The 25,095-nt window shown below is 37.3% G+C and overlaps 3 protein-coding genes across 3 annotated transcripts in view; 1 reads left to right on the top strand and 2 right to left on the bottom strand.

Moving 5' to 3' along the window:
• Nucleotides 1–214: 214 nt before the first annotated feature.
• Nucleotides 215–4,783, bottom strand: sdhaf2 (succinate dehydrogenase complex assembly factor 2). The gene is made up of 4 exons (XM_056259140.1): nucleotides 4,634–4,783; nucleotides 3,414–3,625; nucleotides 561–670; nucleotides 215–376 (listed from the first exon to the last, which is right to left on the bottom strand). Exons 1-4 carry the CDS (start codon nucleotides 4,658–4,660, stop codon nucleotides 249–251), a joined length of 477 nt encoding a protein of 158 aa, XP_056115115.1. The 5' UTR covers nucleotides 4,661–4,783; the 3' UTR covers nucleotides 215–248.
• Nucleotides 4,784–5,700: 917 nt separating this feature from the next.
• polr2l (RNA polymerase II, I and III subunit L) lies at nucleotides 5,701–6,835 on the bottom strand. Its single transcript, XM_056259141.1, has 3 exons — nucleotides 6,650–6,835; nucleotides 6,113–6,223; nucleotides 5,701–6,027 (listed from the first exon to the last, which is right to left on the bottom strand). The coding sequence occupies exons 2-3, from the start codon at nucleotides 6,205–6,207 to the stop codon at nucleotides 5,919–5,921; spliced, it is 204 nt and encodes a 67-aa protein (XP_056115116.1). The 5' UTR covers nucleotides 6,208–6,223; nucleotides 6,650–6,835; the 3' UTR covers nucleotides 5,701–5,918.
• A 10,080-nt stretch (nucleotides 6,836–16,915) lies between these two features.
• Nucleotides 16,916–25,095, top strand: part of dagla (diacylglycerol lipase, alpha) — a 40,774-nt gene continuing 32,594 nt past the window's right edge. The window contains exon 1 of the mRNA XM_056259135.1: nucleotides 16,916–17,603. The gene's annotated coding sequence lies outside the window, so the exon portion shown is untranslated. The remainder of the gene's footprint in view (nucleotides 17,604–25,095) is intronic.

Here is a 25,095-nt window from a genome sequence, read left to right on the forward strand (position 1 = left end):
ATTGAGACCAACACTTCAGTCATCGATAAGAACAAACTTTAATACAACTGCTATTTTCACATCACAGTCACTGTACAGCGTTTATATGTATAATTTATTTATGTGTGTGTGTGTGTGTGTGTGTGTTAATTCACTGTATATATTTAATGTATCTAAATGATATATATATATGATATCTGTTGCGTCTCAGGTGCTTTAATGAGCTCAGTTCTGGTTTTCTATGACAGTCTCTGGCAGAAGGCTGAGTTTTAGCTGCTCTTGTCCAGATATTCAAGATTAGGGGCATCCAGACGCTGCTCCATGTCCTTGTTCTTGGCGAACTCTTTGAGCATGTCCATCACCTCGCCCTGGTACACATCAGGTGTCGGCTGAGCATCTGACGGGAGGAAGACGTTTGCAAACTCATTTCATTCCTTTATACATGTTCCTGGTCGTATTGTGCACAATACGCCACTACTGTTACTCCACAGAAAAATATTCAATGAATAAAATCAAAGTCAATTTCATGCCTGAGCAGAGCTCTACACCACTGAACATCTATTTTATTTGTCTGTTCATACCTGTAGCCCAGTAGTAGATGTCCCAGTCATTGCTGGGTTCATTGATGAGTCTGTCATACTGCTTTAGCTGGGATTCACTCATTGTATTCAGGTACCGCTTTGCAAAAAGGCTGGTAACAAAACAAAACAAAAAGTATTCAGATTAGCTTTCCCTTGATTTTGAATAATATGGAACAATGTTATTTTAGTATCACAGAGATACTATTATTATATTTTTTATTAATATTTTTTTTTAAATCATATGTTCTGTTTTATTTTAATTTTAGTTCAAGTTTAAGTCATTTATTGTGTTTTTGTCATTTATATTAAACTTTTTTTTATGTCTATATAGTTCTTCATACATTTTTTATTTCAGTTTTAGGTATTTTAGTACATCAAATTATAATTTTCTAATTAAACAATTTTTTTTTGTAGTAATTACATAAGGCAATAATTTTTTATATATATTTTATTTTACTTCAAAATAGTTCACCCAACAATGTAAAATTGTGTAAATATATAGTTGTTTACAGGTCCTTCTCAAAAAATTTGCATATTGTGATAAAGTTCATTATTTTCCATAATGTAATGATACAAATTAAACTTTCATATATTTTAGATTCATTGCACACCAACTGAAATATTTCAGGTCTTTTATTGTTTTAATACTGATGATTTTGACATACAGCTCATGAAAACCCAAAATTCCTGTCTCAAAAAATTAGCATATCATGAAAAGGGTCTCTAAACAAGCTATTAACCTAATCATCTGAATCAACTAATTAACTCTAAACACCTGCAAACGATTCCTGAGGCTTTTAAAAACTCCCAGCCTGTTTCATTACTCAAAACCCCAATCATGGGTAAGACTGCCGACCTGACTGCTGTCCAGAAGGCCATCATTGACACCCTCAAGCAAAGAGGGTAAGACAGAAAGAAATTTCTGAACAAATAGGCTGTTCCCAGAGTGCTGTATCAAGGCACCTCAGTGGGAAGTCTGTGGGAAGGAAAAAGTGTGGCAAAAAAACGCTGCACAACGAGAAGAGGTGACCGGACCCTGAGGAAGATTGTGGAGAAGGACCGATTCCAGACCTTGGGGGACCTGCGGAAGCAGTGGACTGAGTCTGGAGTAGAAACATCCAGAGCCACCGTGCACAGGCGTGTGCAGGAAATGGGCTACAGGTGCCGCATTCCCCAGGTCAAGCCACTTTTGAACCAGAAACAGCGGCAGAAGCGCCTGACCTGGGCTACAGAGAAGCAGCACTGGACTGTTGCTCAGTTTTGCATGTCATTCGGAAATCAAGGTGCCAGAGTCTGGAGGAAGACTAGGGAGAAGGAAATGCCAAAATGCCTGAAGTCCAGTGTCAAGTACCCACAGTCAGTTTTGGTCTGGGGTGCCATGTCAGCTGCTGGTGTTGGTCCACTGTGTTTTATCAAGGGCAGGGTCAATGCAGCTAGCTATCAGGAGATTTTGGAGCACTTCATGCTTCCATCTGCTGAAAAGCTTTATGGAGATGAAGATTTCATTTTTCAGCACGACCTGGCACCTGCTCACAGTGCCAAAACCACTGGTAAATGGTTTACTGACCATGGTATTACTGTGCTCAATTGGCCTGCCAGCTCTCCTGACCTGAACCCCATAGAGAATCTGTGGGATATTGTGAAGAGAAAGTTGAGAGACGCAAGACCCAACACTCTGGATGAGCTTAAGGCCGCTATCGAAGCATCCTGGGCCTCCATAACACCTCAGCAGTGCCACAGGCTGATTGCCTCCATGCCACGCCGCATTGAAGCAGTCATTTCTGCAAAAGGATTCCCGACCAAGTATTGACTATTGAGTGCATAACTGAACATAATTATTTGAAGGTTGACTTTTCTTTTTGTATTAAAAACACTTCTTTTATTGGTCGGATGAAATATGCTAATTTTTTTAGACAGGAATTTTGGGTTTTCATGAGCTATATGCCAAAATCATCAGTATTAAAACAATAAAAGACCTGAAATATTTCAGTTGGTGTGCAATGAATCTAAAATATATGAAAGTTTAATTTTTATCATTACATTATGGAAAATAATGAACTTTATCACAATATGCTAATTTTTTGAGAAGGACCTGTATATGTCTATGTGGTGTTTTTAATTTGCTTTAAGACAAATGTGCAAATTCAGAAGTCAACACCATTGAGAAGTCAGGGTTATCTCCGTATATTTTTCTGTTGATATGAAAAATCGTGTACATTTAGCAATATAACGGGTTTATGATGTATATTACGATGTTATGATGAACTATATGCCTTTCTCCAGTGACGTTCTGAGTTGTTCAAAGTGTTTCTAAGGATGCTAATTTTTAGAAGGCAGCTGTTTGACTCTGAGATGGTGAACGGGAACATGGCTTGTGTAACATTAGTAACACATTATTAGCTGTTTGATAACGTAGTCAAGCCAAAGGCTAATCATATCAATTACCGTTATGTGTCCGACATTGTAGAGAGCGATACATCGAAGGCATTACCATTCTGATACAGCGACTTGAAGACGATCCTGTCTAATTCACTCTTTAAGTCCTTCTTAATCGGTTCAAACATATATGGCTGAGATAAACCAGTATTTCCAATTGCCATTGTGCAGCGTTTACAGTAAAGATGAGCGGGCGAATCTTTGAGCTGGTGTGAGTGAGTGGAGGCGGGGCTCATGAGCATATTCATGGATCTGCGCACTAAATGAAGCAAGGGTGTAGAGTTACATTCAAGCTATTTTAAGGCACAAAGACATTTTTTCACAGGAAAAAAAATGTTTAAATATGTAATTTTGGTGATCAAAGATGAGTTTTAAGGAATAAAATGATTGACTACAGGGGGACTTTAACCTACTAACCTCAGAAGGATGCAGTTCTCCAGCATGCCTCTCTTGCGGCTCTCATACAGGAGTCTTTTCTTCTTGATCTCCAGGGACTCGCCTGTCCTCTCCTCCCACGGTGGCAGTGGGATCTCAATGAGGGTTGGTTCTGGGGCATCACCTCGGTAACCCCGAGAAACCACTGTGCCAACAGCTGGACGCAGTGATGCTCGGCAAACCGAACTAACAACCTGGGAATAGATCCAAATCAAACAATGTTAAAAATCTCCTCTGGCCTTGACTCTTATCCACATAAACTATTTTATATGGCTGTGTAGGTTTTATCACACATAATCAAAAGTAATCAGCAGTCCATGTACGCATTATATTAAATGAATTTAATGAATTATATGAATGCCAATTAATAACGTCACAATAATCATCCTGAAAAAAGGGTTTGGCATCATTATAGTGTTTTGTCTCAAGGCATATTACAGCATATTCTATATCATATATTTTTGTAAAAAATAAATAAAATACATTTCTAAAAAATAAAATATATCTATGACATTATATTTGGCACAGAAAAGAGGACATCTTCCATACACCAGGACTTTATACAGGAACATGTATGACCCAGTGTTATTTTAATATCATCGATATTCTAGTGTTACAGTTTGTGTTTTTATCATTTTTGTTTTCATTCTATTTTTAGTTAAATGATTACCGGTATATATACACACACACACTAAACCTGTAAAGCACAGGTGTCAAACTCAGTTCCTGGAGGGCCACTGTCCTGCAGAGTTTATATAAATATAAACAAACTATATATATATACAGATACACAATAAAAAATTAAAAGCATAAATATCTAGAAATAAAATATTGTTTTAAATCAATACAGTGAGCAAAATTAATTACTGTATCTCAAGAGATGAAGAATCTGTTGCATTGTTTAGGAAACTGTATTATAACAAAAGATTGAAATTAGTCTTGTGTGTGAATTCAGGGGTTAGATTAATAACGCTTAAGATGTTATATCCTCATCTGTCCTTGCTCAGACATTCAAAACAAAACGACAGGATAAATATCCAACTTTCCAAACCCGTATAATTTTAATTGTATATATTAGCTGTATGATATTAATTTGTGATGGGCTCAGAAAGATGTTCTTGTTATGCCACTTCAGAATCGTGAGGTCAAATTAGATCTATAAAACCTGTCGCCACATATGAATGCAAAGCAAATAAACGTACCTTTCTTGCAATAGCTGCTGAAAACATGTTATCGAGAAGTATCTTCAGTAATGTATGACTGATCAAGTGCTTGCTTGGCTGACAAAGTGACAATGTTTTATTTTGAAGGAGAGTTTATGCAACTGTTTCACAACAGAGGAACAGGAAACGTAGTGGAGCGGGCGCCATGTTGGCAAGGTCAATATCATTTTTCTATTTGAATATCATTTGAATGTTGCTTTGAATAGTTCTTTTTTTTCTATACCGTGTAGGCATGACAAGTGTGTTTTTCAATCTTGAGTTTGTCCTTGACCATTGGGCGGACACGTGTAAGTTTAAAAGGTAAATCCTAATAAAAAAAGCTATGGTTTGTTTCCTAGGGACTGTATTTCAGTGAACACTTGTGAAAGCGGATGGAAGTTTTCAGCTTTATATAATTATTTTAAAGGGACAGTGTTATTAATTATGATAGGTAATTATCCTGTATGTTTATTTCTTTTACTTTTATTTAACCTAAAATAAGCACAAAATCTGACTCCGAATGTCTAATTAAAAATAAATAAAGTTATTAAAGTTAACACAGTACTTAAATACAACATGGATTTTTTTTAACGTTCAAATGTTTTCAGCAACAATTTTGACAGCAGTGTTATTTTAGAATTATATAAAAATAGTTAGTTATTAAAATTATGAATTAGCCTTTATTTTTATACATTTAAAAGAAATGCGTCACTTTACTAGTTACGTGAAAAAGTAATCTAATTACATAACTCTCATTACTTTTAATCGTTAACCCAAACACTGGTTCTTCTAACACTTGACCGGTGTGTCATTGCAAAGTTGTGAACCATTGTTATATAGTAAAAAGCTGTGAAAAAACTTCTCTTCTTGTGTAACAGAAAAAATGGCAGCACACAGGTTTATAAAACAATAAGGCTGAGTAAATAATGACAACTTCCATTTTAGAACAAATTTCCTTTTTTTGTACAAACAAACATGTACAGTAACTCAAATATCAAGATTCACTCTACGATTGGAAAAGCTTCCCTTTTAGGATTCCCTCATTATGTAATGAACGGTACAACAGAGATATTTCAATCTTTATTTAACAAAATGCTAACAAACAAAATGCTAATAAACAAGATGCTAATAAACATTCCACATAATACGTTTCTTCAGATGTATTCTAATGAACCAGCCGTGTTTGTGTTGAAGCCCACGCCTGTATTATCTTCCATTAGGATCAAGTCTTTGAAAATACGTGAGGCCGAGCGGGATTTTCATCTTCAATTGCACAGAAAGCTCCTCATTTCTCCAGCGGTGCATAATTCAACAACTTCTCGATAAGATCCACGTGGGCCAGAAGCATCCGGCGACAGCAGTATCTCTTCAAACCCAGAGCATCGAGAGCATCACTGTGAAAATGAGCAAAGAGTGAGATTCAGTTCACCGTAAGACATGCAGAGAAATCAGACACTGATGGACATTTCATGAACTCACCCCTCTGTATACTCCGCTTGAAGAAGACCTAAATACGCCTCCCATTTGTTCCCAACGATTTTCCCACAAGTGAAGCAGCGAACAGGGATGATCATGGTGAAGGACAGGGGCCTGAGAAGAAGAAGAAAAAGTAAGGGTTTTTCGCCACATAAGAAAAGCAGCTTGTCATTATAACATAAGTCAAAATATGATGTCATATTCATGAGACAAGTCGAAATTATGACTTAAATTATAACTATAATACATAAGCTGAAATTCTGAATACCTGAAATCTTACTTGAAAACCTATAATTTTGACTTTTTAATCTCAAAATTGTAAATTTTAACCTCACAAATCTAAATTATAATAACCTCAATCATAATTAACAATTAAAATTGTATGTCATAATTATGTTATTTTTGTATACACACACTCTCTCTCTCTCGATTGCATTACGCCGAAAAAAATACAATGCTGCCAAGATAAACATGTATCACAGTAATGCATGCTGAGATATAAACAAGCATTTAATAAGCGCAGTAAGCTTACAGACTTACTAGTGACTCGTAGAAAAATATATAGTATCGAGGTTCAGCGCGAGGTAATTTCCTTAGTTACAAACCCACGACTAAACTTTAACAATTATTTTATTTTATTATTATTCAAGATTGAACAAAATGTAAGAAATATTACCAAAACAACACGCTACACACGTTTCTCTTGTGCCGCTAAAACCAGACGCATTTCAAATGCGTAAATTCCGCATTGCGTTTGTCAAATACACACGGGCGGAAACAAGGTTATGAGAAGCGTTCCGCGCCCTTCTAAAGCGAGTGAGCAACATGAGAAAATTCGGACAAACTCTTCTTCTTCTTCTTCTTCTTCTTCTTCTTCTTCTTCTTCTTACTGATATAAGAAGAAGAAGAAATACTGATATCCTTACTGTTGCATATATATAAAAAAACAGATTACAGAAAAGTTCTCCTTAGGCAAGGCAAGGCCAGGCAAGGCAAGTTTATTTATGTAGCACATTTCATACACAATGGTAATTCAAAGTGCTTTACATAGAAGAAATTAAAATAATCAAAAGAAGTAAGAATAATTAAAACAAATAAAATAAAATAAAATACAGTAAAAACAGTCGGACGAACAGTGGCACAGTGCTCATTCAGTAAATGCATAGCTAAACAGATGTGTTTTGAGTCTGGATTTGAATGTGACTAGCTTACTGTAGGAGCACATCTGATCTCCTCTGGAAGCTGGTTCCAGCTGCGGCTGGCATAATAGCTAAAAGCAGACTCTCCATGCTTAGAGTGAACCCTTGGTATTTATAATTTGTTACATTTATATAGAGCTTTTCTGGGTACTCAAAGCGCTTTACATAGAAGGGGGAATCTCCTCAACCACCACCAATGTGCAGCATCCACCTGGATGATGCGACGGCAGCCATAGTGCGCCAGAACGCCCACCACACACCAGCTTACTGGTGGAGAGGAGACAGAGTGATGAAGCAGTATATGGGGATGATTAGGAGGCCATGATGGACAGAGGCCAATGGGCAAATTTGGCCAGGATGCCAGGGTTACACCCCTACTCTTTTTCGAAGGACATCCTGGGATTTTTAATGACCACAGAGAGTCAGGACCTTGGTTTAACGTCTCACGGCTCTTTGACAGTATAGTGTCCCCGCCAGTATACTGGGGCGTTGGGACCCAAACAGACCACAGGATGAGCACCCCCTGCTGGCCTCACTAACACCTCTTCCAGCAGCAACCTGGTTTTCTCAGGAGGTCTCCCATCCAGGTACTAACCAGGCTCAGCCCTGCTTAGCTTCAGTGGGCAACCAGTCTTGGGCTACAGGGTGATATGGCTGCTGACTTTCTAGCTGATGTGATCCTGATGATCTGAGTGATCTGTTGGGTTTATATTCAGTCAGCATATCTGCAATATATTGAGGTCCTAGCCCATTGAATGATTTATATACCAGTAATAATACTTTAAAATCGGTCCTAAATGTAACTGGGAGCCAGTGTAGAGACCTGAGGACTGGTGTGATGTGTTCATATTTTCTGGTTCTGCTCAGAAGCCTGGCAGCAGCGTTCTGTATGAGCTGCAACTGTCTTATGGTCTTTTTAGGAAGGCCAGTGAGGAGGCCATTACAATAATCCACCCTGCTGGTGATAAAAGCATGCACAAGTCTTGACTGGAAACAAAGCATCCAATTCTTATGGTATACTGTAAATGTCTCTTTTAGTATCCCTGTCCCACTGCTGTTGCCATTCTCAAATGTGATGCACCCTTCAATGGACACTTCATAATAAAATATATATATATAACATAAATAAATAAGGTGTTATTATTATTAGTTGTAGTAGAAGTAGTGATAGAAGTTGTGTTTTACTGATAAAAACTATTGTCAATTCAGTAAATTCTACATTAGCAGATTTTCTAATTCCCTGTTAAAAGTCACTGCTACATTTAGTAAATATAAAGGAAAAATAGCAAAGAAATCAGTCTCAAGAATGAAAAAATAGGCTTTAAGCAAGCATTGAATTCAGCCTTCAAAAACGAACAAAAATAACTAACGGAAAAAAAAAACACTGAGTCTGGGAAATTATAGTTCATTGTCCTTTAATAAGGCCATCAAGTCACAAGGGAGCCATCTTATTTTATTTCACACGAGGAACAGCAGAAAGGCAGCGGGCGAGGGTGTGTGTAAAATACATATGGCAGGAGGGAATAAGGGACACATTAGAGGGATAGGTAAACTTCAACAAATAAAATCATAATCATTCATCATCACCACCACCAAGACAACCACCATGTTGCCACATCACCATCAACATCATTACCATCAGTATCACAACTAATAAATGGTCTTCTTTCTTTTAAATACAGAGTTCTATTGGAATTATTGCATTATATACGCACTTTAAAGAAAATGTCATTTTCTGTAACAGTATGTCATGTGACGTGTAAGTGTATATTGTTCGTGTCTGCATGCATTTAGGGATTGTTTCTGTTGTGTAGAGCGCTCTTCATAGTGTAACTGTGAAATTGAAGCTGTTGGACAAAAGCCGTCATAATCTACGTTGCATCTATATTGCATCACACATCTATTTCCATTGGCCAGCTTCAGAAAATCGTCAACATCGTTCAAACAAACGAAAAAAATAAGATTTTGAAATGGCACTATGCAATCCACAGGCAAGGTTACTGAATTATAGAATGACTTATTTTTGGTTAGGGGATGATGACAGGTGATGACAAATACAAATTGAACACAGATCATTTTAAACTAATGATATTACAACTGCAATTTTCTTTACATTTCTACACCATCTCTCAACAATACAGGCCTAACTGCAATAGATGTCAGAGCCATGTACTTGTACAAATGGATTTGCATTAGTATTTGAATATGAAACCAATTGCTTTATATAAATAGCATTTCATTTCCATAAACTCCAGAAAACTTCTGTATTGTTAACCTTGAATCATGCACTTTAATATTGTCTTATCTTACAATTGGCAGTTATGGGTTTTGAGACCAGCTTGGAAAAAATATTTGTATAATTGTATTCACGTCATCATTATGGCATGGACGATGATGTAATTTGACCATTGAACCAGCAGGCAGAAGTGACTTTGAGGATGTAGATATGCAACTGTGTTGAATGCTATGTGAAAAAGTGTTTGGCCTAAATGCATCTCTAGCTTGCTTTAGCCGGCGGGAACAAACTCTGAAATTAAAGCACAGCTTAAAATTAAGACACCTAGTGACTCAACACCCCCCTTATATAAACTTTAATAGTCTGTGAACTAATCAACCCCCGCCATTTAACAACCAATCACAGGTCTCGGGTCAGTTTTTCTTGGCTAATACGATTACGCCCACCAATACAGCTCCAAGGGCGATGACAGCTCCTCCAATCAGGAAAGGCTTCAAACTTTCTAAGGTTTCACAGCTACTTCCTGTGGACTCCGTCGCCCCCTGTTGGTTGGTGGCTCCATCTTCCGCGGGCTTCTCGGGTTCCGCGGGTTCAGCAGAGACGGGGTCTGGCTTTGGCGGTGGGGCTACCTCCTTCTTCTCTGCTTTGGAGGCAGACTTCGGCGCTCCTTTAGCTTTTGCTTCCATGTGGGAGTGGGATCAAGGAATCCGGCAGGTGTTCTTGGGCTTTCTTTTAGGAATACAATTATTTAAAAAAAAGGGAGAGATTTAGGTTTGAAATTTATACATATACACAATAAAAAGTTTGGGTTCGGTACGATTAAAAAAAAGAAGAAAAAAGTCTCTTATGTTCACCAAGTCTGCATTTGATCAAAAGTACAGTAAAACGGTATTATTGTGAAATATTATTACAATTTAAAATAACTGTTTTCTATGTGAATATATTTTAAAATGTAATTTATTCACTGTAAACCCTAACGCTCAAAATACTTAATTGGTTTGAGTAGGAAAAACTTAAATTACACTAATTAGTTCAGTCAAATTAACTTTTATGAGTATTTAGCACTTTCTTTTTCTTTCAAGTTCACAGAATGGATATATTTTAAGTAAACTGAACTATTTCATTGTTTTGAGTTTTATGAAATTATTTCTTTTAATTTAGACGAACTTAAGTTTAACTGAAACGGCTGGGATGTATATTTCCCAGCATGCTTTGCCGATGGCACTCGAAAGGGAGAGTAAATGCTAAAATTAAGTGTAATACAATGTTTTTTTGTGCAAGATTAATGTTAAGCGGGTGATTTAGTAATGATTAATGTTTCGTTATGCTAATTTAGAAGAATTTCTGTTAATGTTAGTTTTAGGATAGTTACCATCATGGTGACAAGTGGTGCATGAGCTTGATTTGAGAGCAAATTAAATATTTATATTGCTGCAAGTGTTGCTGTATAGCATACTATTGTTAAGAAGTTAACAAAATAGTATGTTAGCAAACTAGCTTGTTAAAGCTAGCTAAGTTTATACTAATAAAAGTGTTCACATTGAGATTCCATGAAATTTTAAGTTAAATGTATGAATTAGTGTACTCAAACATTTCAAGTTAAGAACAATTCAAATGTACAAATACAAAATAAAAATATGTCAGTTCTGCTTACTTAAACTTTGAATTTCTTAACTTAAAAAATTTGAGGCAATTTATTGCCTTAAATTTTTTGAGTTGTGCCAACTTATTCGGGTTTACAGTGTTCCTGTGATGGCAACACTGAAGTCTTCAGTGTCACATGATCCTTCAGAAATCATTCTAATATGCTGATTTGCTGCTCAAGAAACATTTCTTATAATCAATGTTGAAACCAGTTGTGCTGCTTAATATTTTTGTGGAAATTGTGATACTTTTCTTTTCAGGATTCTTTAATCTCTAATGAGTAGAAAGTTTAAAAAAATAGCATGTGTGTGAATTAGTAATCTTTTGTATCATTGTAATTGTCTTTACTGTCACTTTTGATAAATTTAACGCATTCTTGCTAAATAAAAGTATTAATAAAAATAAAAATAAAAAAAATCTTATCTGACCCCAAACTTGTAAATGGTATTGTACTGTAAGTAAAAAATCATATCAGAGAAGTTAAAGGAATAGCCAAAAAAAGCGCCACATCCTGGAAAAATTCTAAAGAATAATTTCACAATAGTTCATGGTGATGCACCAAAAAGCACAATATAAAAATACCATAAAGGTCTTGTGTACTATATTTAAACTGGCCTGTCATTTTTATTAATGAAACATGTGAGAACCAAAAGTAATTAGAAACCAAACGTCCATTTTTTTATTTTTCTTATTTGTAAATGAAATTTAAGAGCTTTGGTGGTGAGGAAGATAATAACTGTTTCTTACACAAATATAATAAATATAGTCATATGGACTGCTTTTATAATTAGTTTTCATTTTTCATTTATTTATATTATTGGACTGAACTGTCATTATATGAAAAGAAAAACTGCTGAAGAGTCTTTTTATTTTTTTTCATGCGTTTGGAATGTAAATAATATTAAATAATAATGACAGAATTGTCATATTTTGGATTAACCAATCGTTTTATTTTTGTCGCCCAAACGGAATTACATCACATGAAACATTTGAATCTTTGACCTTGATATGGCAATGACATTATATGCAGTGGCCAACTGACTGAGTCTGTCACATGCTTGTATTCGACAGCCAAAGGGCAGCATCCATTAGTCGTTGCTTCCTTAAAAAGCATGTGTGTCTTTAGTGTGTGAAAGCTCTTTTTATAGTAACTGAGACAAAAGTGACAAGTAACTCTCAACATCAGTCAAGCATCATCATTGCACCCACCAAACATAATGAACAATGTTTCTGAGGCATTAAACATCAGAATGACATTTAGTTAATCTGCAGCATGCAGAAATATCCCTGTGAATCTGCATGAGTCATACAAGGGAGGGGAGCAATGTACATTAAAAATAAATGAACGCTAAAAAGAGGTCTGAGACTGACTAAGCCATGCAGAACAATGCAGAGAATGCATAAAAGGACTGAAAAATGGGTTTATGGATAGATGTGATTTCTGTAGTGATGCAGTTATGATGGCTGCACAGGCCACAGCAGCGCATCACATTCTCTCCCAGTTTTGATGGATATCTACTCAGAAACATCATGATGGATGGCGCTTACCTTCTTTATGTTGCTTCTTGATCCTTGCTCACCTCTTCTTCTTTTCAAAGAAGGGTGGAGAGACGGAGGATGAGAGACCAAGAGATACGCTCTGCAAGAAGGCCTGAGTCCGTCCTCAAGGAGAAATAGAATCAAAGGAAATGGAGTGATGGAGGACACAGCAGCAAGAGGAGGAGGAGAGGCACTGGGATGTACCACTCCATCTGTGAAAACAGGGGTGCGTATAGTGCAGGGTGTGTGCTTTCGATTGAATTGGTAAAATGGTTTTTGCATTGAAGTTTTATTTTATTTTATTTTATTTATAGGTGCTCTGAAGCAAAAACTGACAGTTATGCTGGGGCAATAATTCCCTTATAAAAAACAGATGGTGTCTTTTTGGGGAGTGCTGGAACAGGTTTCTGCAAACGAGGTTTCTCCAAACCTTCAGCTCACTTGCATTGTAATGCCAATCAAGAAGCATTACGTCAAATTCCAACACACCTCAAAGATTGTTTGGTATGGACCTATTTATAAAATTGAAGAGCAAGATCATGCCATTAAATATCTATCTATCTATCTATCTATCTATCTATCTATCTATCTACACTGTAAAAAGTGCTACACCCACAAAGTAGGTTTTATATATTTTAAATATTTGTAATCTAGTTTATTTTATTGGTTTTATACAAAAAGAGTATCAAAATACTTCCTCTTTACTTAAAATATATCAGTTTTTATATAACAATATATTTTAAATAAAACCCATGCAATTTATTTGGGTAGTTATTTGTATGTGGTTGTTGTGTACAATAAATGTTATAAAAGTGAGTTGACAATGCACAATTTATTTGAGCAGCTGTCGATGTGACAGGTGTGTTCATCAAACGTAAATATTTTAAATTTTATAAGTTGGCATTATCCCTTTTTCACTGGCGGGGACTCCAGACAGATGCAATATCTTCCTCGGCACTTCAACTGTTTGGTCGCTGCAGCGGATCTGAATTTCAGGGTCTGATTAACACGGTAAGTTGAGCAAATTTAGCCGAATGACTGGTGATGTAAACTAAAGTCACAAAATCGCTTACTCCACTAGGGAGCTGAGGTTAGGTTTGCAAATTGTATAGCTAGCTATCCTGCACACATGGTAAGCTAAGATGGCTGCACAGTGTGGTCGATCGGCAGACAACAGCAGCAGTGTTTAAAAACACATACAAGTTACGTATGTAATAATTAGTTGCACAAATGCCCTCAGTTATATTTTTAGATTGCACAGATTAAATTTCGGGATCATATGCGATCGAAACGGTCGCAATTTCGAGCCTTCAGGCAATAGTTGTGCGGGCAAATAAGGGAAAGTAAGATGTGGTGTTTTATGGACAACACTTTGTTTTGTGTGTTCTGTGTCTTTGACAGAACTCAGAGATTATGTTATTATACTTTTGCATTACTAAAGCAGATGCACAGATTAGACTGTATGTATGTTTAGTAGTCTGTCTGATTTTAGAGATTTGATCCACGATATTTTAATGCTGCATTGTCAATTAATGACAGATTTTTGGTCTAGATTTTTATACTATTTCTAACCTATTACTTAAAGAAGTTACATTTACAACTGATTTTTTTTAACCTTATTTCTAACATCTAACATTTTCCTGGTCTTTAGATACCCAAGCACTTTTGTTACCTGGGGTCTTCGAGCTTCACATCCAGGTAAGACAAACTTCAGAATAGATTCAATTACAATTTGATCAGATTATACGTGTTCTGTAAGTCCAATAGACGTTCAGGGAATCTCCATACAAGGTTAAAAACTAGTTCAGATGTGGACATATTTTATGTAATTTAATGTCTAATTTAGACAATTTAAACTTTTTCTGGACCAAACACTTTCAGGATGCATTAAATTAAAACTCATGTTTATTGCAACGTAATTTCTAATTGCAAAGCAGTGTGTGTTTGTCCAAAAATCATGAAATCATTACTGTCTACTTAGGGCAGGCAGCTTAAGGTCCCTGGTTCGAATCTGATTTCTCTCATGATCCAAAGATGTTTAAATGACAGATGCTAAACTGTCTAAAGGTGTCAGTGCGTGTTTGTCCAAAAATCATGAAAAGAAACTTCACTGTCTGTGAATTGCTTTGCAATTACACATGAAAATTACATTGAAATAAATGTGAGTTTTAATTTAATATATCCTGAGAGTGTTTATTTGGTCTAGAATAAGTATAAATTGTCCAGATGAGACCTTAAATGATGTTGAAAATTGTCCACATTGTCCACATCTGAACTAGTTTTCAACCTTGAATGGAGCTTCCGTGAACGTTCATTACAGAACACCTCAAAAAAAGTCGTAAAAACGTTCATTCTGGCTCCTCAGTGGACGTCTTTTCAATGTACGTCTTTGTGACAAAGACGTTGAAAAGATGTCTTTTGGACATAATTTTGCTTAGTGGGTTTATTAATATTGTGATGATATGGGGTGATTACATTTGCTCTGGAAAGATATTTAAACTCTGTAGCTTAATTAACAGTAATGTGATGACCAATCAGGTACAGGCAAGGACAATTGCATTTGTTTTATTGTAATGCATCCTTTGAACCAGAAAAATACAACACTCATGCTAGAGTAGATCATGATATTTTAGTACCCACACTCTATGGCATTGTCATGGTAGACTTCACTCTGGTCACATGTTCTAGTCACAGTATCCATCTTGTATCCACCACCTTTAGCAACAAAAGTACAATTTGGACTTTGTGTCTTATCTCTTCTACCTGTCTGCTAATATTCATCTCATTTCCTATTTGTCTGACCAAACTCTTGTTTCTTTTTTGTCTCCACCAATAGAGTCGGGCTGAAAAAGAGGTGCACGCTGAGCTTGGCAGTTGCCCACTGAAAATTTACATGTTTCATCACCCCGAAACGATTGGGATTATCATATAAGGACAGCCCGTGGTCAGAGGTGTGCCAAACCTGTTGAAAGCATGCTGCCTCCTGTTTGAACTTACCTATGCTCTCGACCTCATGTATCCCTCAAAACTGGTGTATACTTGATATATATCAGAGGCTTTTTGTAGGATTGGACCCTGTGCGTCCTAAACCATCATCATGTAATTTTTGACATTGCAGTTCCAGTGTGATACAATGTGATGTTATGGCTCACATTTACCTTGATCCAAACATTTCAGATTGGGCAGTTTGGATATTTCACTGTACCGTTCAGAACAGGTTGAAAATACACTTCTACAGTGTTTGTTTTATATTAGAGTGTACATGTGCGGCCACATTTATTTGCTGTTTTGTAGTCACTGTTAAAAGTGACACTGGTTGACATTGAATAAATTATATATTGTCTTCAATCTATCTTCTCATCTTTTTCTTCTTCAATTGAATTTGTAATTGTTATTGACAATTAAAAAAAATATATTAAAATGTTTATTCACATATGATTAAGTTAATTTTACTAAGAAAATAAAGTTCATAAAACCTAATTAAAATGAGTACAGGTTACTTGTAGCAACCCATAAATAAGTTACCTGTACCAAGAAAAGTAGGTTTATCCAACTGAGTAATACTAGTACTATTAGTTAACTCAACTTGATTTTGTTGCGTTTCTATAAAGTAATGTTAAAGTGTTCAATATACTTAAAAAAGGCTGCAAGTTGAATCAACATAAAACATCCAATGCAGCCACTTGCCTCACTTTTTATAAGTTAGATCTAGGTATTACTTTTTACAGTGTATCTATCTATCTATCTATCTATCTATCTATCTGTCTGTCTGTCTGTCTGTCTGTCTGTCTGTCTGTCTGTCTGTCTGTCTGTCTGTCTGTCTGTCTGTCTGTCTGTCTGTCTGTCTGTCTGTCTATCTATCTATCTATCTATCTATCTATCTATCTATCTATCTATCTATCTATCTATCTATCTATCTATCTATCTATCTATCTATCTATCTATCTATCTATCTATCTATCTATCTATCTATCTATCTATCTATCTATCTATCTATCGCCTAGCAATGAAATGTTTTATGAATGTATTTATTAATTAATTGATTTGTCCTTTTCTATTGGCACACCCTGCTGATTACAAAGCATTCAGAAATTCAGGAAATGACGTCGTTCCAGTTCCACGCCCGGCATACTATTTCGGAGTCTCCTCTCCTCTGTGTTCACCAAGCCCGTCCCAGCACAGCGTGCCAGTGGTTCCTAAGCAGCGGAAAATTGCAGCGTCGTACGTCAGTTGCGCAGCGCCTCTTACGACAACCAATGGATGACGTGAGATACGCCAGGAGCGCAAGTGGGAAACGGGATGCGGCTTCAACATGCGCAACTGGAATTGAGAATCGCAACGACGCCGCTTATATGGAAAAAAGATCGTAGGGAAGATATACAGCAATCAATCTGACTGGGACCTGCTGCGGACAGTGCGGGGTCTGGAATTACCGCACGATTTTACTACGCGGAGAGGGAATGTCACGAGCAAGCCTGGGGAATAAATGTTCGATTCGCGTGTAACGTTACGTGAATATTTTTGCGGAATAGGGTTATGGAGCGGCTTCTGACGCGACGCGCGCTTGGAAAGGCGTGAAAATATCAGTGACGTTACGGCGAGTGTCAATGAAACTAAGGCGATCGATATCATTTAAAAATCCGTTTATGGACCGCCGAAGCAACCCGAATTTAACACATCTCCACCCCTTCATGTGCATGTGAATGCAGACGGGACGCCGCATTTACCGGACTGTTGCTGTTCTGAGACCTGTGGCTGGTTCAGAACCGTGATCTGGCTCGGTTCTGCGGTTCCGTGTGCGTGTATTTGCGGAGGATGGGAGATTTAAGAGAGTCCATGCAGAAGAAGGTCTCGGGAAGACGTGTTCATACATCAGGTGAGTCTTTACTGGCGACCCTTATGAAAATTTACCATGGTAACCGCAGTTTCCGCCTGAATATCATAGTTACTACAGTTAGTGCGCTCACGAAAAAACACAAAGGGTTTTTTGTCTGGATATTGTACATTTATTGCGATTTTATTTTTGAAGTACCTCTGAGTACATTCAATACCATGGTATTGCAATGTGTCTGTGATTTTTGTAATACAACATTTGACCACGATAACCACAGGTTCCCACAGAAAACCATTAGTATACTGTTATTGCACGAACGAAAAAGTACCATGTTTTTGCACATATAGCATGGTATTCTTTGAAGTACTTTGAGTATGTGAATATGGTAATCATTCGGTTTGATATTTCTCTTACAAAAAGTGATGTTATACCATTTGATGGCATATTGTACTGCCACTTGGTTTTTAGTCATATAAGAGTACATGGTATTATCAATTTTTGTATGCATGTACCACGGTACTAACATGGTATTCTTACATTGTCATTGAAGCCTTAAATAGTGAATAAATATGGTAATGTAACTTTTAACACAGTTTTTCCACCAGTGCAGTTGTTGCACAAAATGTACCATAGTATTCCCAATGTTATTTGAGTGTGGTGCATAGCTGTTACAAGGTTTTCTTTGAATATTGATGAATTCTTTGAATATAAATATATATTGACGTTTGTAACTATGGTATTTTGGCAAGACCTATGGTAACCATATTACATTTGTGTCATTTTAAGGTCAAAACTGTATGAATAACAGTGCGTTTTTGCATTGCTGCAGGCATGTGAGCACAGTCAGCACACCCAACATTTCTGGTTCATGCTCAAGTGCCTACAGTATACTGTGGTGTAGAGTATGTTACTTCATTTCAGGTGTATGTCATTATGAAACTTGTTCCTGAGCTTCTTTTATATATATGACAGCAGTAATGCAGATCTTGTCTACAACACACACAGTGTGAAAGGACAGGAAAGTTCAGAACCTGAGGCTTTTAATTCTTAATGGAGAGGTTGTGGTTGCGTCTTCAAGGCTGGATGAAGAAGCCCATCAGTGGTTTGAAGGAGCCAGCAAATGCAAGAGGAAATTGCTGTTAATTACGAAGTGCAGCTTTTATGGACAACGGTCATTTTGTTGATGTGTCTTTCAGATGCACCCTTGGACAGATTATCGACCGATATGGGATAGTTAGTGGCCGATGCCATTATCTAGTGTGCAGGGTGGCTGATGACCATTCTCAGAAGTGAGAAAAAAGTTGCAAGTGAGAAATAAGTTGCAAATAAGAACTTAAAATATTTAAAAACAGACAAGGAACACTATTGATAACAACTGTTAGAGAAACTATGCAGAATGATTAATCTGCCGGGCTGATATATGGTATCATGCTAATGTGCTTAAAGTAAACAGGTAATCAAATTTGACCTTACATTTTTAATACACGTTCCTGGTCTTATTGTGCATGATTCTCAGTTCATCTGTGCATAATTCCAAAATGGGAAAAAACAAGTTATTCTTTTGAATTTTTTTTCTTCGAAAACTCTTTCAGGTTTGGTTCCATTCTGATATGAAACACCCACTTTAATACAATTAATACCCGATGGATAAAATCAAATCTGACCATATTGTTGTTTTGTTTGTTTGTTTTTGTTTCACTCAGACATAAATCACATTATGCAAGAAAATGGGTTGCTAAAATTGTTTCATGTACAAATCCCAAATGCTTCATTTTACCTGGAAGTCTGCTAGACTGCATGAGATTGTTCAAATATGTTTGTTTTGAATCAGATAATCTTCACTTGGGCTGCACGATTAATTGTATTATAATTATGATTGCGATCTCTGTTTGTCTCAATAACTTAATCGTAATCATCTGCGATTTCGCTGATTTATCCTTGTTGTTGTTTTTTTTTCCATTTGACATTTGCGTTGTCTTGCCTTGGTAACAAACCTCACAAGCATTCATGCTTGGGGTTGCCAGATGTTAAGAGTTAAAATCCCCTAATCAGAGCTTTTCTCCTAAATGGATATATTTTCTGCCCATTAAAGGGATAGTTAGATTATTAATAATCACAATTATAATTTTTGAGCAAATAATCATGACTAACAGACAGTTTAACCATTATTGTGAAACCCCTGTTTTTCGTCATCCTCCTTGACTAACATTAAGCAAAACAATACTATTCTCCATTCAGATGCTGAACGTCTTGTGTGATATGTTGTAGTTCAGGGTCTTGGAATCGCCTGGAGGCTTTACTTGGTCTTTTAAAGCAGTGTCTAATTGAGTCTAATGTAATACTCGACATTGGACTTGTCACACAACAATCATGCAAATCAAAGGATGTCCTTTGTGGGATAATGTTCATGTAGAGTAATTGTTATTTTGCCCTGAGTCTTACTTTGCTCACAGTGATGCAATAGATAGAGTTGAGAAATGATTGCAAAATTGCAGTACACTTCCTATCTGGTGTGTCCCGTACAGTGATTTGCAGAAATAGTGATTGAGGCAATACAGTGCCTTAATGCATTTGTTTTCTTTTGTTTCCCGATATCTGTAGAACGAGAGTTTTCAGGTGCTTGTTGTGAGGGCCAAATGAGCTCACTTATGAAATATTATTAGACCATCAACTAGTGTGGAGAAGGGTTGTAAATTGTCCAAATCATGTTTTTATTTAAATCTAGTGGTTTGCACATGTTTCTGGGTACATGTTTCTGATTTAGGCCATATAAAATATCATTAACCTGCATAAAATCAACGGAAGTCAACGTGAAACAAATGTGATATGTTATATATATATAGCTAGCCTATATATCAGTGTATACATTTATAATGGATGATTGCTAGTAAATGAGCGAGAGCAACTAAATGTACATAATAAAAACTATTTATCTTTAAATTCATTAAACTCAAGTAGAATGAATTTATGCGTAAAAACATTGAAAAACAATAGATTGAGTGCAACCATTTACATGTGAATGATTTATGAACAATTCATACATTTGTTTTGCTATAAGTTTCATGAATGAGATCCAATGTCAGTGTTTGATCTTAAGTTTAACTGTTTAAAACCCTTTCCAAATTTGCATTAATGTATTTGTGCCTTTACACTTTGCAGTCAAAAAGATTTGTTTTCTGATAAAACATTGACAGCACAGAATAAGATGTATACATGATATCCAGTCTCTGCTACAGAGATGCAGGCGAATGTTCTCCAAAATACAGCTCTCGGCAACAACAACAGGCACATTGTCCCCTCAACATCCTGCAATCTGTCACACACAAAAAAAGAAAGAACATCAAGAGATTGTATGTGGCCTAGAGAAATATAGCGGCTGTATTGTTTAAAATTGCATTAGTTTCTGTAATACATTATTGAGCAATGCATAGATCTTCAGGGCGCTCATCATTAAGCTCAGATAACTTTAACCACAGCTCTTCCTTTTCTTTGTTTATGGCACTGCGAAAAATTTGCCTTTTAAAATTTGCAGAATCATGCAAAAGTTGTCTGATAAAGATCTATCTGAATAAAAGCAACTAGGTTTATTAAAATGATTGATTGCATCCTATTATATTCCTTTCAGTGGTTGACTGACCGATATGGGTCCTTTTAATGTGGGTCATTGTTTGAATAATAACAGGTTTAATAATCAGTCTGTTTCAGCACATGGTTCCTGTTCAGGCAAATCTGTGTTTTATGTTAAACTAATTCACTCTGGGAGTTAATCATCACCTCACATTGATTATAATGGGCTCAGATTATTTCGGATTCCCACCAGCGCTGGGTCTTCTCTCTCTGGTCAGGCTTTTCAGTCAATGTCTTGAGTTATTAAGTGATTCATGTATGAATCAGTTCATTGATTGACGTTTCTTTGGGTGCTATCGTCATCATGCATGTGTGAAAGTGCGTTCATGATCGATACGGCTTCTAATAATAGTTGCAAAAACATTTCTTGTGCAATGAGCAGAACAAGAGACCATGCATTTTTGCATTCCATCTGCACAAATCTTTAGATTTTTTTGTAATTTTTTTGTTTATATACACGTGTCACTGTCAGACAGACATTACCAATCATTTTGTTGCATCTCGTTGTTTTTCTTATCTTGCATAATAAGTGTAATTTTTATGACACTGTATTGAAGATTAATTTGTGCCAGTGCCACCTGCATTTCTGCAAGTTTATGCAGCATAATGTTACCAAAAAAATGGCCCCATAAGCAATTGCTTTAATTAATTAGTATATGTGACCATTTAGAATAAATATTGGGTACAGTTCAATTTTGTGTGCATCATTTGCTATCATAAAATGTTATTTCCTTTATTCTGTTATATGCTATACAAATCATCTCCTTGTGAACTGCCACCAGACAAAAAAAAAAAAAGAAGTAAAATATTTTCTCTTCACTTCCAGGCTGCTTTAATTTATGACTCATTGGTATGAGGTGTTATGGATGTACAATCTCATAATTCAAGCATTAGCATATCATTCATATTAAGGCCACTGAATGAGGCATGTACTTCTACAAGCATTTTACAAGCTAGGGCTATTATTTTGCTACCATAATGCAATGCCATTCAGACGTTTTGAAGTGTGCCTCAAGTACTTTTCAGGGCCTCTGTAAGTGGGCGTCCTGACATCCCACCAATACCTCACTAAAGCTTTATCAGGACTGCATGACATTGAAGTCATCTAAAACATCATCTTACAACAGGATGTTTGTTTGAAATATGTGTCATCTGGCTGAACAAACTAGTCGTGAGATTTTCTAATCTTAAGTGAAGTTAAACCACAGCAGCAGTGGATGATTTGATGATGGCACGTTAGCATGGTCATGGCAGAGGCAAATATTTTTTGAGGCGTAGCAGTCTGAAGGTAACCGACAAGCCACAAGACTTGTTCTTTTGTTACAAAGTTACTCACTGTTGCCAATTTACACAGTCACTAGAGCACAGCAGTGGCCGCCCACTTTTTGTTGCTTTGCTTCTAGAATGATGTTTCCTGTTTATTTTCTCCATAGGAATTTCTAACCCAAGCTAGTTCAGAGATTAATCATAATGTTACAACCTTTCATTTGAAGCACAAGTATTCAAGCTTGATCATGTTGTTTGAAAACCAGAATGAACACAAAGGTACAACACATGAGTAAAGGTGATGATACACGGGGCAACTTTTTGAGCAATGTTGACGTCAATGGGCAACCAGGTGAGCATTGAGCAACAGGGCCCACGACCGGTCTAAAGTATCCAGATAGAAATTTGTTGCCCATTCTGGAAAGTGCCCATTGCCCAAGCAGTGTTGGTCAAAAATAGCAACGCATTCTCATCCCAAGGCGTCATATACTGACGCTTTTGCCAAAGCGTCTATATCCAACGCACATGGCACCCTTTAGCGTCAATATAACACTCTTCGGTTATGGGTAGGTTTAGGTCTGGGGTAGGGTTAGGGTTAGACCACTAGGAGGCGCCTTCTGGCCCATATATAGGCTATCTGCGTCTCATACATAGACAGTAAAAGAAATGGACACAGCGACCCCATAGACCTCAACGGAGAAAAGTGAAGTCAAATAGAAGCACTCACTTCCTGATTGCCAAGCGCACTGCGCATGCTCAAACTGAGCTTGAAGACGTAGTTGTGATGTGAGCAACCTGACTGACAGTTGTACGTCTTCTAGTAGCGGTGCCAAGAGGAATCTGAATCATTCCCTTAAGAATCTTGCAGAGCCGGAGATCGTGAGTATTAGCTGTTCATGAGCTCGTAGCAGGAGCAACTTTATGACTCTCTATGGGCTTCTCCCTTGACTTTATGCCTCCACGTCCCCCGATTGCGCGTGAGCTTCTACATCTGTCTTTACGGTAATTTCTCTTCTATGCGACAGAGAGTCGCCTGTTATGACGCAATCGTTAGCCTATTTTTTCAAAAACTGCTTCTACGGGGCCACAACGTAAGATACAAGGTAATGGAGCATTTTATACATTGTCGTGTTTCTTTAGAAATAAATAATGGACAAATGGAGTCTTTAAACGTCTCAGATGTAAAGTTATTCGCTGTCAAAGTGACGCAAAAATGAATGGGAGTCAATGGGATGCTAACAGCAGGTGAAGGTTTGTTAGCCAATGGCGGCGCCCGGGGAGACTTCAGTTTCCGGCTGGTGGATTACCCCCTTGGTCTCATATTGACGCTAAAGGGTGCCATGTGCGTTGGATGTAGACGCTTTGGCAAAAGCGTCAGTATATGACGCCTTGGGATGAGAACGGGCTGGAAATAGTTGCCCTGCCCCTGTGTATCATCACCTTTTATGTGCACTTAAATTAGGTAATCATCCCATGAAGCAACGAATAATGAGACTAAACGACACTACAATGTGTTAGATAGTTATACTATACTATACTATACTATACACACACACACATACACTCACCGGCCACTTTATTAGGTACCCCATGCTAGTAACGGGTTGGACCCCCTTTTGCCTTCAGAACTGCCTCAATTCTTCGTGGCATAGATTCAACAAGGTGCTGGAAGCATTCCTCAGGGAGTTTGGTCCATATTGACATGATGGCATCACACAGTTGCCGCAGATTTGTCGGCTGCACATCCATGATGCGAATCTCCCGTTCCACCACATCCCAAAGATGCTCTTTTGGGTTGAGATCTGGTGACTGTGGAGGCCATTTTAGTACAGTGAACTCATTGTCATGTTCAAGAAACCAATTTGAAATGATTAGAGCTTTGTGACATGGTGGAAGTAGCCATCAGAGGATGGGTACATGGTGGCCATAAAGGGATGGACATGGTCAGAAACAATGCTCAGGTAGGCCGTGGCATTTAAACGATGCCCAATTGGCACTAAGGGGCCTAAAGTGTGCCAGGAAAACATCCCCCACACCATTACACCACCACCACCAGCCTGCACAGTGGTAACAAGGCATGATGGTTCCATGTTCTCATTCTGTTTACGCCAAATTCTGACTCTAACATCTGAATGTCTCAACAGAAATCGAGACTCATCAGACCAGGCAACATTTTTCCAGTCTTCAACTGTTCAATTTTGGTGAGCTCTTGAAAATTGTAGCCTCTTTTTCCTATTTGTAGTGGAGATGAGTGGTACCCGGTGGAGTCTTCTGCTGTTGTAGCCCATCCGCCTCAAGGTTGTGCGTGTTGTGGCTTCACAAATGCTTTGCTGCATACCTCGGTTGTAACGAGTGGTTATTTCAGTCACTGTTGCCCTTCTATCAGCTCGAACCAGTCTGGCCATTCTCCTCTGACCTCTGGCATCAACAAGGCATTTCCGCCCACAGAACTGCCGCTCACTGGATGTTTTTTCTTTTTCGGACCATTCTCTGTAAACCCTAGAGATGGTTGTGCGTGAAAATCCCAGTAGATTAGCAGTTTCTGAAATACTCAGACCAGCCCTTCTGGCACCAACAATCATGCCACGTTCAAAGTCACTCAAATCAACTTTCTTCCCCATACTGATGCTCGGTTTGAACT

The sequence above is a fragment of the Rhinichthys klamathensis genome, unplaced genomic scaffold (assembly GCF_029890125.1).
Source record: "Rhinichthys klamathensis goyatoka isolate OS25496 unplaced genomic scaffold, OSU_Roscu_1.1 h1tg000165l_1, whole genome shotgun sequence".
Lineage (NCBI taxonomy): Eukaryota > Metazoa > Chordata > Actinopteri > Cypriniformes > Leuciscidae > Rhinichthys > Rhinichthys klamathensis.